Raw genomic sequence first — 13,979 nt, forward strand, 5'->3', positions numbered from 1 at the left:
CTAGTGTCTTTTGGCTTGTTCTCTGGCCTTGAAGGTTAAAAACTTCGGAATCCACAAAATTGGGGCTATGTTCTTTTGGCCTTAACTAAAACCTTAACTTATTTTTTTCCCTTTTGGAACTTAAATAAAAATCAGTTAAGTTCATCCATTATTTTAAACTTAAACTTAATTGCTTAACACACACAATTACAATATAAGCTAAGATTAAGATGAGAAATAAGTTAAGTTAGAAGAATGGACTGAATTAAAAAAATAAGTTAAGTTTAAGTTAAAGCCAAAAGAACGCAGAATGTGATAATTCATGGGAATTCAAAAAACGGTGATAAAAGCAACATGTTTGGATAGGTTGGGAGTTAGGACGACAAGGTGATGCCAAAAGGCATACACATCACTGATTTTATGCTAAAATCAACACGATTCAGCATTGCAGAGCCAAAAAGTAATAGCCTAATTCTTGTTATCGCAGCAAATTAGGATCTTAATTCAATGGACAAGCTATTTCAGTGTCTCAATTCTAGTGGTATCAAAACCTTTAACCAGCACACTGCATCATTATATAAATGAAGAGTTAGGTTCCGGTGAGGGATCCCTCATTTTATTAAAATGCAGGACTCCCCTTCCCGATTGAATTTCGATGATCCAAGCCGCTCAAAGTGATCAGAACGTGATTTTAAGGGTCCTTTCAAGAAATCAGCAAAAAAAATGACCGGGAAGGGCTTCATCCGAGCAGTTTTCATTGAACGGTTCAAAAAAAACTGCTCGGATGACGCCCTTCCCGGTTATTTTTTTTGCTGATTTTTCGCGAGGACCCTTAAAATTACGTTCTGCACACATTGAACGGTTCGGATTTTCAAAATTTGATCGGAAAATGAAAGTCCCTCATTTTAACAAAATAAGGGATCCCTCACTTGAAAATTCCTCTATAAATGGAATCCAGTTCCATATATCCAGCTCATTTTCTATCTGCTGTATAACTACTCATTCATTTGATAGAGAGAAATCTTTCAAAGAAAATGCAAAAGTTGGGATAGTCCCCAGGTACTGCAAGAAAACTAAGCTACATTAAATCAACGAAGGCAACTAGTTTCTCAAGGTTTTAAGAGTTACCAAAGGCAACCAAGGCGGTGGTCCGCCGCCCTAGGCATTAATCGTCGACTACATAGGATTAGTTGGGGATTTAGGATTAGTCAGCTAGCTAGGCAAGACTAGTTGGCAAGTATAGTTTGTAAAGAATTGGTGGTTTAAATATGTAATAGTATAAATTACTGGGTGTCAAGTGTTATTTTACCATAATACATATGTGATGACAATCAACGTCCCTAAATCTGCAAGTATGGTAAAAATGTTCACTTTGACAAAATGTAGTACTCCCTCTGTCCCTTTTTTAGAGTCCAGTATTTCATTTTGGGTTGTCCCTTAATAAGTATCTATTTTGTGAAGTTAATAAGTAAAAGTTGGTGCATTTTCTATTTTGTCCCTAAAAATGAATTCCATTTTGAAAAGTTAGTGAGTAAAAGTGTAATGATGATGTCTCCATAGAGGGTAAACAGGGAAAGTGGAGGTAAAATTTGATGTGAAATGTGTAATGATGATGTCTTTTTAATAAGTTAAAGTTACGAAGCATGACACTTAAAAAGGGATGGAGGGAATATGATGAGATCAAGAGTTGAGTTGAGGACTGACTAAAAAAGAGTTTATGGGTGAAAAACCAAAAGACAACATTTGGTTTTGATGGATCTATAGAAGGTTGAAATTTTGATATTTTTAATTTTGGATGTTATTTGATGTTTTGTTCTACTTATGTTGTTTTACTTACTTAAACTTTGGGGAGGAGAATATTTTAAAAAATAAAAATAAAAATAACCAATTAATCTCTTGGTGCCGCCTAATTGCCCTTGAAAGTCAAGTGCTTCTCTGCTGCGTAACTAGAGACTAACGACTTTTAGAACCGGTCATTAGGTTCTGTAATTCCGTAGGCACGCATGTCCTCTAGAACTGCTCACCTGGTAGAGATCTTCAGCCAACATATAGTTTTCATTTTCTTTTAGGCGTTTGTTTCTTGAATAGATCTTTTTTCTTGAATACTCCCATCTTATGTTTGCAAAACATCATGAAAGGAAGCACAAACTCAATCAGGAAACAATAAAAACACCTATAATTCACCTTTGTTCTAGTGGAAAAGAACCAACACCAACATAGTTTTTGTTTAGTGCTAATCGTCTTTAATTTGTACGACAGAAGCCGAGCATGACAAATCCAGAACTGATCCGAATCACCAAATGTTATGATGTTTGCCAATTTCCTTAAGGTGGTTACTGAGGAACAACGTTTCTTGTTACTTTGGCAAGTGCAAATATAGATCAGAAGTTTAACCAACCGCGTCCTATCCAAACCATCAAAATCAATCCAGGTAGGATATAAGGGATAATACTCATGTCTAAACATAAACTGTAAATCAAAAACTGTTTTTTTGGTCAGAAGAACTTCTCAGTCATAGTAATATGCCCCACGCTCAATCGGGTTTAACAGGAGCATTTTCAAGATCGTGGATCTCCTTCTTGCTCTTTATCCAACACTTTCTCTTTGTATCTATATCGACTTTATCCAAGTCCTCAGAAATCCCCATGTATCCGTAAAGCACGAGCTCCACATTTTTTTTTCCAACTACCTCATTACTGCTGCTGCTTTTGCCCTTGCTGGAACTGGGGCCCCCTCGCCCAAAATCTCTTCCACGCTTGTTGTCGACAAAATATTTGTGGAGCTTCTCTGCATCTTGCAAACCAAAAAACGTACCCAAGAACCGTACCACTATGACACTGTGGTTTCCTGGCTTCCCAAGGCACATCTTGAATTTTCCCCCACTAAAACCTTCACCTGCCATTAAACAAATAAAAAGAAAATGAAACAATATATTATGATCACAAAACAAAATTCAGATTTTTAAGGATGCATCCAGCTTGGTCACATAATAGTTACAACACTCTAAGCGTGTGGATAAAATATCTTCACGTCCATATATATATTCTCCTCGAATAACCCTAGTTAATGCAAATAATTCATGCATCCAGCTTGGTCACATAATAGTTACAACACTCTAAGCGTGTGGATAAAATATCTTCACGTCCATATATATATTCTCCTAGAATCACACCAGTTAATGCAAATAATTATAGTTGCTGCAAATCACCAAGTTACTGGTTGAATACAAGAGTGACACTATGAACTCTATTGCTTTCACTGACAACTGCAATTTAGTTCTGAAGCATCAAATGTAAGAAATTGATAATAAAGATGCATTCCTAAATGGCCAGCACAAACATAATCCATCTTATAACTGCTATATCCTGTTTGGTCAAAAAGTATTTCAGAACTTTTGTGTATATAACATATTTCACGTGTATACATTTTGGAAAAAACAAAAATCCTCCTGGTCAATAGAAAGCAAATCATCAAATTCCTTATTGAATGATGGCGTGATATCATTCTTTCTTAAGGGTTAGAACTTAAACGAAAACACACTCAGACATGAATGTAGAAGGCTTAACCCAACTCTGAACCACCTCACAAAAAGATCCTACTTTCAAAGGAGATGTGAAACCTTAAATCTCATAAAGAAAGCAACACCCATAACCATATAGGTTCAAAATTGCAATTCAGTTTTGAAGAATCACATTTGATATATTCACCATAGATATAAGATACTCACCTCTAAGAAAATCTCCAACTGCCTCTAAACTTACGACTTTCTGCTCATCCACTATATTTTCTGCCATAGAACTGTTATGAATGATGACGACTGGTGGCCAGAGAATGATGTCCTCCTTCTGAGCCATGGCTTCTTTATAAGAAATACGCTCCGGAACCCATGTGCTAACATCAGGGGCCACCTCACTTTTCCACCCTAACAGAACACAAATTGCTTTGTGAAGACCCAGGTGCTCTGCTCTCAACCTGAACTTGTGAGACATGAATGCGTGCGTAGCCAATCGCTGAGTGTCCATGAACTCTTTTGATACACTGGAAGAACACATGCATGAGCAATTACATAAAAGTAAGTGAGGACTATGTCATTGCCACAGGGCAGGCAAGGAAAAAACATACCTTTTATTCAAGAGCAGAACAGCAAGAACATCAGAGTTCTCAAATGTTCACATAGCAAATTATCTCGAAGTCAACTAAATTTACTCTTACAGATTGCTAACTTCTTCACACAACGTGGAAAATTCTTCCATGTTAATAAACATAAATATGTAGACAATGTGCCTGGCAACAAGTTTACACAAACACGAGCACACAAACAAAAAATCCTGCTTGGGAAAAGGAAAAAGACACGGTAAAACCTAATAGGTTTAAGGTAGGTGTCCAGTTTTATCACATACCAGTGGTCAAAAGGGATCATGTGAGTTTTGATTGTTTTAATAGTAGTCTGGGTGTTTAAACTTTAAAAAATACCAGCATACTTAAAAAAATCTGACAGTTTCATAAAAGTTCAAAGCATAATCAACAGTTAGTCAGTGTGCTGCGAATAGACATACATCCGTTAGAGCCGGCTCTAAGCCGAGACAAACAAGGCTGCGGACTTGAGCCCTCGAATTTTGGATCAAAACTAGGGCCCCAGATAGGTATAGCCAGATATGTAATATATATTTAATCTAGCACTTATATAACAAATAAGCTAGCTAGCCTGGTGGAAAAGTTTAGTTTCTCTATCCAAGAGGTAAATGGTTCAAGTCTTGGGGGTCTCTTTTTTTCTTCCCCATATGAATATTTTTTTTCCCTCATAAGTTCATCTTAAGCCCCGAGAATCTCAAAGCCAGCCCTGACACCTGTGTTGTCGTTAGGCAAAAGGCTTTGTTAAGTTGGGTGTGTACGCATTTGTGTTCCTCTGTCTTTGGCATCTGGATTCTGGATGCCTCCATGCATGCACATGTATAGGGTGTCTTTTTACAACTTTAGATCCTAGTGTCTTTGTGAGTAGTGCGGATGCCTCAACTGTTTCTATCTACTTGAAAAAGAAAACAATTTAAAATACTGGGATCTATAGGAACATGAAAGAGAACTGGCAGATGTTTGTTACTTCAATGATTGTGGTTTTTGGTGAATAATTAAACAACAGCATCTCAAAATTACTTTTCATTTGTCTTCACTACCATTAAAATGGTATTCATTCCTACTTACTGACCAAAAGCCTAAAAAAATATTCTTCGTGGTAAGAATTTAAAATTTCAATCAAGCATGCGAGAAGTTATTGATGAGTAATGTAATCCAAAACCCACCCCCACAAAAGCCATCTGGTATGTACAATTAAAGCAACAATCGCATGAAAAAAGAGTTGAATAATTTACCTCAGCAGTAATGTTCGCCAAACCCTCTCCCTCTCTGTCTCTAACGCTCACCTCTCTCACTCTAAACTTTTCCAAGACTAGGGTTGCTTTCTCGGGGGAGAGGGCTGCCCCCCACGGTCCTCCTCCTCTTCTCTCCACTGCCCCCCACCCCCGTATATCTTCCTCCCGGCGACGTGGAAGTCAGATCTGAAGCCTTCCAATCTCTCCGGTGACAAGGTTCGGCTTTGGAGTCTGTCTCCGGCGGCGTGGTTTTGTGGCAGCTCGATGAAAGGTTTCTTGGGTGGAGATGGGGTGTTTTTGAATTTTTGGTTTTTGCTGTTGTTTTTCCTTCCCTTCCCTTTGTGGAGTGTTTCCTCTCCCGTCGTGGAGTGCTTTTCTTCTAGATTTCATGTGTGCCTACTTCATGGTTTGAGCTGTTTTCCTTGTAGGATCCTCTACTACATCATCTTTGACTGGCTCTATGCCCGACCTCGTTGTTGATGTGCTGTCGCAGTATGTGTCATTGAGCCTGCTAGTGCATGTGCTCATGTCTAAATTTTGATAGTTTTGGTTCATTCCTGTATCTTGTGATGAAATATTTGTATTGCCTTTGGGATTTTAGGAATGAAATTGTTTCTTGTTCAAAAAAAAAAAAAAAAAACTCCATGAGGAGTTCACTTCAAATTCCATGCCAAAGCAAAGATACTAATCAAACAGAAATCCATAGCATTGGGTTTAGCCCCTTTTTCTTCCTCCATAATAAGATAACCTTGTTTGTGTTAGGGCCTTTCAAACAAAGGTATCTTTTTTCCACGCGTGATTCAACATGGTTGAATATCTCATCAAAAGGACAACTATGGCTTCTGCAGCCTCATAGCATCGGGCTAACCTATGTAAAATGGGGTTTAAAACCACTGTTCACCTAACTCTTAAAAGGAAACCATACAACGAAACTAACATTTTTTACTTTTTCATATTGTTACAAATACCAGTAATGAGCAGGTAGCAAGCACCGCTTTAGCTGCTACTTTCTACTCTAGTTTCCAATGCAATTGTCAGGATCTTGGAAACTCCCATCAAACAAGTGTAAGCAATTCTACTCAAGCCACCAAACCCAATCCTAAATAGTAACTAACCCAGTTGCTAATGAAATTAAAAAATAAAGTCAGCAAAAAGTACAACCCTAATCTTTACAAAAGCTGCTGAATTTATCTTCAAAAGTAACAATAGTGTGCAGAATGTGGGGTAGCTAAAATTCTACACCTTGTCTAGATACGATATCTTTGGTAGGTGCATTGCAGGGATACCATTAAACAATCCACCACCCAAAATCAAACCTTCCACCTCCAGAGTTCTCACCAAAACATATAGAATTGATTACTTATCGCAAGTGACAAAATATGAGGCTTCTTCAAACATCCTAAAATGAACCAGGTGGGTTCACGCACTCCAATGTATCCAACTCAAAGGAACAACTGTTCATCATTGGTATCAAAACAACTTCCACCTAACTTTTACAAGGCAACTGAGCTACCCAAACAATTTGCCCTAATTTATTACCCAGCCTGGCTATCCGAGCCAACAGGTGCTTTGCTTTTTGCAATTTCCCCAACCTTTTTTTTCGGATCACTATTTTGTCAATCACCCCAAGAAGTCCCAGATAAAGAACAACATCAATTTGTTTCTTTAGGTAATAGTAACTCTTCAAAGGCAATTGAACAGTTGAACAATAATTTCACTTCAGCTTAATAAGCTTCCATTGAGATGGTGTCATTCCTCTTCAATAGTCTAGGTACGTAAATGTGTTGCAATTTACTGCAATCTTAAACCTCATCACCAAACCTTCACCATGTAAGCAAGTTCCTTAAAAAATGAAGCAGCGATCAACAACCATAGTGCACCATCCACAAAGAATGGCGGCACTTGGCTTGGAAAAAAACACCATGTCTACAAAACATGGTACATACTAAAAATTCAAGTGTAACAGACATCAGTAAATATTCCACCTCCAAAGTTGTCCAACGACCAGCAGTGTCTTACAGATGGATAAAATATGGGGCCATGGGAATATGCCCTGAAATGGTCAACATGCCTCAAACTGTCTATCTCAAAGGAATCCAGATACAACATTGGTTTTGAAAGAATGTAAGCACGCACTTTACCTTCCAGAATGAAACTGAACCAATTTTTTTATTTAATATACCAAGCTGGCTATCTCAGCTAACCAGAAGTTTTTGTTTTTAATTAATTTGTATTGTTGGTTCCCTAATTAACCAACATCCCTAACCACCCACGCCCAACGCATGAAAAAAGTCGCAAATAAACCATGGGACAAGATCTTTGAATGAGCCGGACTCACTTGACTACGAGATTTTACTATTTTTCTTTCCTCAATCAGAAACCCAAAAAATTGAACTACCACCAGACTTCATAGCAATATTTCTAGGTAGGGGCTCCACTTTTAATAAATGTATTATAAAAAAGAAAACAGACCTTCTCCCGCATACGATGCAGAACAAGCAACCAGCTCTTCCTTGCTCCTTGTATCTTTTCCGAACAGCAGGGTTTTCATTCAACTTTTTGCTGAAAATCAAGAAAGCCTTTTGGACCAATTGCTTAAATTCCTCGGACCCTTCACGTGGCTCAGGCTTTGAAGAACTCATCCAATTGTCAGAATGGTCAACTTCATTTTCATGCTTATTCACTTGGTTATCATGCTTATCCACTTGGTTATCATCCTGGCCTCTAATCCAAACATTGCGTGGTTTGGGAAGAACATGTCTTGTGTCTAAACGAGATGAAATATGTGAGCTTTGTTGACCGTGTCTAAGATGACCCTTTGAATATTTAACACCAGATTTATGTGGTTTGATTGAATGCTCTTGCACGTGTTCCATATAGTCGTCAGATGGCAACCAATCCTCAGATTCAGAAAATCTACGGCGATCTTCCCCAGTAAATTCCCGTTCTTCCCTTGGATATCGTTTATTGTCATAGCCCCCACTTCTAGACTTAAATTTAATACTTGAATCTTGACCCCTCCACTCCTCACTTCTGTCATCTAGATGTCGTACTCTACTATTACTATACCATTTATCTAAGATAATTCCTCTGGGATTATGCCTACTCATTTCTGCATCTGGATTGTACTTTCTCCTAAGTGCCCTGTCAGATGAGTCATAGATTTCATGCTCCTCCGCTTGTATTTCGTATGACCGATCATATTCAAACTCGGGTGAATTTCTCATTCTTTCACCATGAGATGTGGGACCTGCATCTCTTCCAAAACCAAAATCTGACCTCAAGTGTGATATTTTGTGATGCTTTGAAACACCCAAATGTGGCATTTCCCTTTCACGAGAGACCCTCCCATATTCACCATGAGCACTTCTATGGTCAAAATACTCCTGACCTTTTGATGCGCTCACATCAAAGTAATTAGGAACTTTCTGCTTTTGAATAGAAGGGTGGTCCACGAAACTTCTATCCTTCAGATTTCTTGAAGTATATTCACTATTATCAACCGCATCTTGAACAGGGTCCCTCATAACTGGTCTTAACAAATCTTTATGGTCATAGTCAACTGACTCAACTCGCTCACGTGTACCCATCCTTCTGTATAAATTATCTGACAAATGGCCATAAATGTCACTATCTCCTTCCCTAGGCCTAGGATTCAAATAATCCTGGCGATCAGCTCTTGTTGGACTAAATTTGTCCCTCCAATAGTGTGGAAAATCCTCATTTTCCCTGTTAGGGTCTCTTCCAGATTCTAACCTGGACCTTTGAACGTTGAATCCAAAAGGTTCTGTGAACTTAGCAGACTTCCCAGAATCAGTCACTAAAGGCATATCATCTTGGTATGATCCCTCAAAATAGGCCCTAGATATTCCAGATGCTGAGCCCATATAGTCCTTCGACATTGGCACATTGGGATATGTTACATCCCTTGAATAAAAAATTGGTTTTTCTCTTTCCCTGTATGATTCCATAACCGAGACTTTATCCACTAGTGTGTCCCGATACCGAGCCCTTTCATCCTTGAACTGGCCTGTATTCATATTTGCCAGGGATGATGAGAAACCTTCACCACCTTCCCCATATTTTGATCTGGTTACCAAATCTTGAGGCAGTCTAAACATTTCTTGTGACCCCATAAATTTCTGACCTGCAAATCTACCACCACCAAAGTCCTCCTCCCTTATCAGCCGAGCTTCATGCCTACGTTCATGCTTCAACCCAGCGTTCGCATCAGCATCCAAATCAACACGATCCACAAATTCGTACCTCTGCCTCAATTCCGCATTTGGAAAATCCCTACTTGGATAAACCCCATCATCATAGCCCCTCCTTTCTCGCATTAGCCCGAATGGGGGAGACCTTGACCTTACTCGCTCACCCTTACCACCACCACCAAAATCCCTTCTTTCCAATGAACTATTCCTTCCATCCACAAGTCGCCTCGATCCCTCCACTTTCCTAGGGCTCAAACTTAAATCCCCACGGGGCATGTCATACGGGTCACGGGCATGACCCAACTCGTTTCCACGACCCCTTAACTTCATTTTAGGGTCAGGTAGGATCGTTCGGTCTTCGTTCCTTCGAGATTGCATAACTTAACAAACTAATAACAACAAAATCTAAACCAATAAAACTTCAACTGTATACCCAAATAAGCTTATTATGCAACAAAAGCCTAGAATTTGAACAAATTCAGAAAGTGTACCATAAAGTATCATAATCGTCACGCACAGGTGATCGGAACCCTAACCCTAGAAAGCATCTGTTACTTAGATTGAAAGACGAGTTAAATTGTTTAAGGAACAGAGAAAATCTGAAAGGAATTTCAAACCTTGTGCAGTGAATTGTGAGAACCCATGTTTGGTTTTTCTCTCTGTCTATGGCTCAGATGTTATCTGAAAAACCAGAATCCGTGTATCGATGAAATGACTCACTATTCGATCTTTGATAGGTTTTGTTTTTCAGGAGTGGGTGTCGGTGTGTTTGGTGATGAAGATAGAAGAGGAGAGGAGGTAGAGGTACTGTTTGGTTGTAGAATTCAATTCCATATTCCTACAAATTTTGAAAAGACAAATTCTATATTCCATATTGTTTGTCTTGTATTCTACTATTAGCGCCCTGCCCGTCTCTAAAGGCACTTACTTGGTGAGATTAAAAACCTTAACCAACCATACACGACTATCCGCACTGCTCCTATCATCGAGTATTCGAGCTAATGCAATCCCATGTCTACCAAAATTACATAGAATTATGCAAGTTAATAAGTGAAAACTAAAAAAATAGGCAAGCTACTAACGTCTAATTGATCAATTTAGGGAAAAAATATTCGAGCTAATGCAATCCCATGTCTACCAAAATTACATAGAATTATGCAAGTTCAATAAGTGAAAACTAAAAAAATAGGCAAGCTACTAACGTCTAATTGATCAATTTAGGGAAAAAATATTGAGAGTAAATAAATTATCATCAAACAATTAACTAAAACAAGAAATGAATGGATTTGATCAACCGCCTCTCTCCCAAGTATTTTGGAAATTTTTTAAAATAAACAATTGTCCTGGTACATCCAAAAATGGAATATTGGTCCATATATATGGGGAGTGGTTCATGCATAACAAAACTTGTGTTATTTTAAGCATCACTTTCTTTCTTATTTTTTCTTTATGATTAAACAAACAAAAATATGTGCCACAATGAGAGAGAGAGATAGAGAGGAGAATTTTGAAATGAAAGTTTCCCTTATGATGTGTTGGATGTCAAAGAGAGAGAGAGATGATTTTTGAAATTTGAAATTCCCATTCTGAAAAAATGGTGCTTCCTTTTAGTAAACAGTTTTCTTTCACATCGTTTTTTTTTTTTTTCTGTTATCCGCTTTCCTCCTTTTTTGGTAACTATCCAAAAGTTATATTGAAAAAACAAGTTTTCTTGAACTTTGGAAACACAACTTGAGCCGTAACATAAGGTTCAAGTCTTACAAAAGTCACGTAAGACATTTTACAAAAATCTATTGTGTAATGTAATACAGAATTTGCAATGCCCCAAAATATTATGTAAATTTTTACAAACTACTTATCAAAGATGATTAAAAGTAATTTGAGGGGGTAATATTGAAAGTCTTATCAAACTTTAGAAAACATAATACATTAATTGCATGCCACTTCAAAAAAAAATAAAAGGGTTTCTCTACAGAACAACCAATATTTTTTTTTAACAGCAAAAAATTTTCATTAATCTTAAAATTGTTACAATTTAATAGGACCAAGAAAATAACGTCATTTTCAGAAGAACAATCAGTCCAATTTGAGACCCAAACTTACAATTGGCAAAAAATTAATCGAGAACACCCAAATAGGACAAAGCCCACCTAATGGCTGAAGCCCAAACACCCTATATGGGTCTAAAAACCTAGATCTCAATACAAATACAACACATAGAGGCCTAAAATGCCTAAATCATATCTCTGACAGAGGGAATAATTACCATTGACATATCTTTTTATATTCTTTGCAAAAATAATTTTCGTAAATTGAAGATTCGTACATCAAGGTAACGTAATATGGAGCATCTTAGAATATTGGATGATAAAGCAACCATATTGAAATTTCAATACAGATTCTCTAATTCTGTTATCTGGAGGCAATGATGGAACCTGGGGGTCTAGTGGCGGCGACCGCCACGACAAGAATTTTAAAAATACAATTATTGGGTCACTTTCCTTTCGGTCGAGACGGTTTCCTTGTTGGCCAGCTTGCGTGCTTGTGTTTCAGTTGCAATTCCATATATCCAAACTTAAAACATGATTGTTCTATTGGCTTTAGATGATCCATCATCCATAAAATTTAATGTTGTGCATATTGTTTGTATAAAAAATGAACCGTTCCTGGCAAGGAGATTCGTTCCAAATTGTAAGGAGATATCTGTGTCGGGAGGTATCATGCTGACGTTTGATGCATCAAGAGGTATCGGTGGTGATGTGGCAGGGTGTTCACCAATGACACATGACAATACGTGATAACATTTGTAACTGCTTCGTGTACATGGAGTTTAAATCAAGAAAACTGGTGGTAATAATAGAGTTCTATAGTGAGCTCACTTTCTAAAACATGTTGGAGCACGAAGGAGTGGGAAACTTGGTGGCTCAAGGTTTATCTCCAGCAGCAAATAAAAGGGATTGGCTTGTCAATGGACACATGGTAGCTCAGGAGAACTTTTGGAAAAAGTGGGCTGGGGACTTGCATCATGGGGTCCGATTTTTCCTCAGCTACTCGAAAGTGAATGGTACTGATAAATACAAGACTTAGGGGCTGTTTGATAAAACTGAAAACTGAAACTGAAAGCTGAAAAATTAAGTACTGGAAACTGAATGCTGAAATTTTTAAGCTGAAAAGCTGTTTGATAAATATATTAAGTACTGAATTAAAAAAATGATGAATTAATTTTGTTCCAATTCTATCTTAATTTATTAACGGTCACAATATACTTTTGGTAATGGTGGTGGAGTGGTGGAGGTAGTAGGAGTGCTGGTAGTGGTGGTGGTGGAGTGGTGGTGGTGGTGGAGTAGTGATGGTAGTGGTGGTGGAGTGGCGGTGGCGGTGGTGGTGATGGTGGTGGAGTGGTGGAGGTGGGGGTAGGAGCGGTGGTGTGTGGTGGTGTAATGATGATAGTCGTGGAGTGGTGGTGGTGGTGGTGATGTGGTGGTGGTGGAGTGGTGGAGCTGGTGGTGGTGGTGGTGGTCGTGGAGGAAGTGGTGGTGGTGGTGGAGGAGGGGTGGTGGTGGGGGTGTAGTGGTGGTGGTGGGGGCGTGGCGGCGGTGGTGCTGGTGGTGGAGTGGTGGAGCGGTGGTGGTGGTGGTAGGAGCGGTGGTGGTGGTGGTGTAGTGATGGTGGTGGTGGTGGTGGTGGTGGTGGAGCTGGTGGTGGAGCTGGTGGTTGTGGTGGTGGTGGTGGAGTTGGTGGTGGTGGTGGTAGTGGAGGGAGTGGTGGTGGTGGTGATGTGGTGGTGGAAGAGTGGTGGTAGTGGAGGTGGTGGTGGTGGAGTGGTGGTGGAGTGGTGGAGGTGGTGGTGGTGGAGTGGTGGAGGTGGTGGTAGTGGTGGTGGTGGTGGTGGTGGTAGAGTGGTGGAGGTGTTGGTGGAAGTGGTTGTGGTGATGGTATGACGGTTGAATGTAAGTACACAAAAATTCAGCCAGAATTAAGTAGCTCAAAGCTACTTAATTTTTTTCAACTTTTTAGCTTATATTTTAAGTGGTACTTAATTTGTTAAGTAATATGAAATGTGGTTATCAAACCTACTGAATCACTTATTACTTAATTGATTCAGTATTAAGTGTTGAATTTAGGTTATCAAACAAGTCCTTAGTTAATTTTGCAAGCGGACCACCAAAAAAGCTCACATCAACCATAATATCTTGGAATTTAAGTTCAAGCCACTCCTGGCTTTTGTTTTTAGTTAGTATAAAATTCCTACCCTAGTTTTGGTAGAAGAACTACGCCTAGTGGTTGGCTTTTCTTACTCTCTCCTTCCATTTGATGCAAGTTCTTTCTTTTTCTCGTACTATATTAGTTAGTTTCTCTTGGACTAGAAGTCCTCTTTATTTGGACAAGAAAAAGGACTAGTTAGTAATTTCTCCGTAGC

At 38.7% G+C, this 13,979-nt stretch overlaps 1 protein-coding gene across 3 annotated transcripts; it reads right to left on the bottom strand.

The window, feature by feature from the left end:
• Window positions 1-2,262: 2,262 nt before the first annotated feature.
• Window positions 2,263-10,352, bottom strand: LOC131318939 (uncharacterized). 3 transcript variants are annotated; one of them, XM_058348993.1, is made up of 5 exons: window positions 10,177-10,351; window positions 10,051-10,096; window positions 7,818-9,948; window positions 3,707-4,017; window positions 2,263-2,874 (listed from the first exon to the last, which is right to left on the bottom strand). In XM_058348993.1, the coding sequence occupies exons 3-5, from the start codon at window positions 9,935-9,937 to the stop codon at window positions 2,513-2,515; spliced, it is 2,793 nt and encodes a 930-aa protein (XP_058204976.1). In that variant the 5' UTR covers window positions 9,938-9,948; window positions 10,051-10,096; window positions 10,177-10,351; the 3' UTR covers window positions 2,263-2,512. The 3 variants fall into 3 exon arrangements, with proteins under 3 accessions (XP_058204976.1, XP_058204975.1, XP_058204977.1); XM_058348992.1 differs by having other exon boundaries at window positions 7,818-10,096; XM_058348994.1 differs by having other exon boundaries at window positions 7,818-10,352.
• Window positions 10,353-13,979: the final 3,627 nt, after the last annotated feature.

Source organism: Rhododendron vialii, chromosome 3a, assembly GCF_030253575.1.
Source record: "Rhododendron vialii isolate Sample 1 chromosome 3a, ASM3025357v1".
In the NCBI taxonomy this organism is placed as follows: Eukaryota; Viridiplantae; Streptophyta; class Magnoliopsida; order Ericales; family Ericaceae; genus Rhododendron; species Rhododendron vialii.

Excerpts from the sequence above, each read along its gene's own strand:
- LOC131318939 (XM_058348994.1), bottom strand. The coding sequence starts at position 9,937 with ATGCAATCTCGAAGGAACGAAGACCGAACGATCCTACCTGACCCTAAA. Across the intron at positions 4,018-7,817 it reads TGCATCGTATGCGGGAGAAG|TGTATCAAAAGAGTTCATGG; the intron begins GTCTGTTTTCTT and ends GTGTTCTTCCAG. Across the intron at positions 2,875-3,706 it reads AGTTGGAGATTTTCTTAGAG|GTGAAGGTTTTAGTGGGGGA; the intron begins GTGAGTATCTTA and ends GTTTAATGGCAG.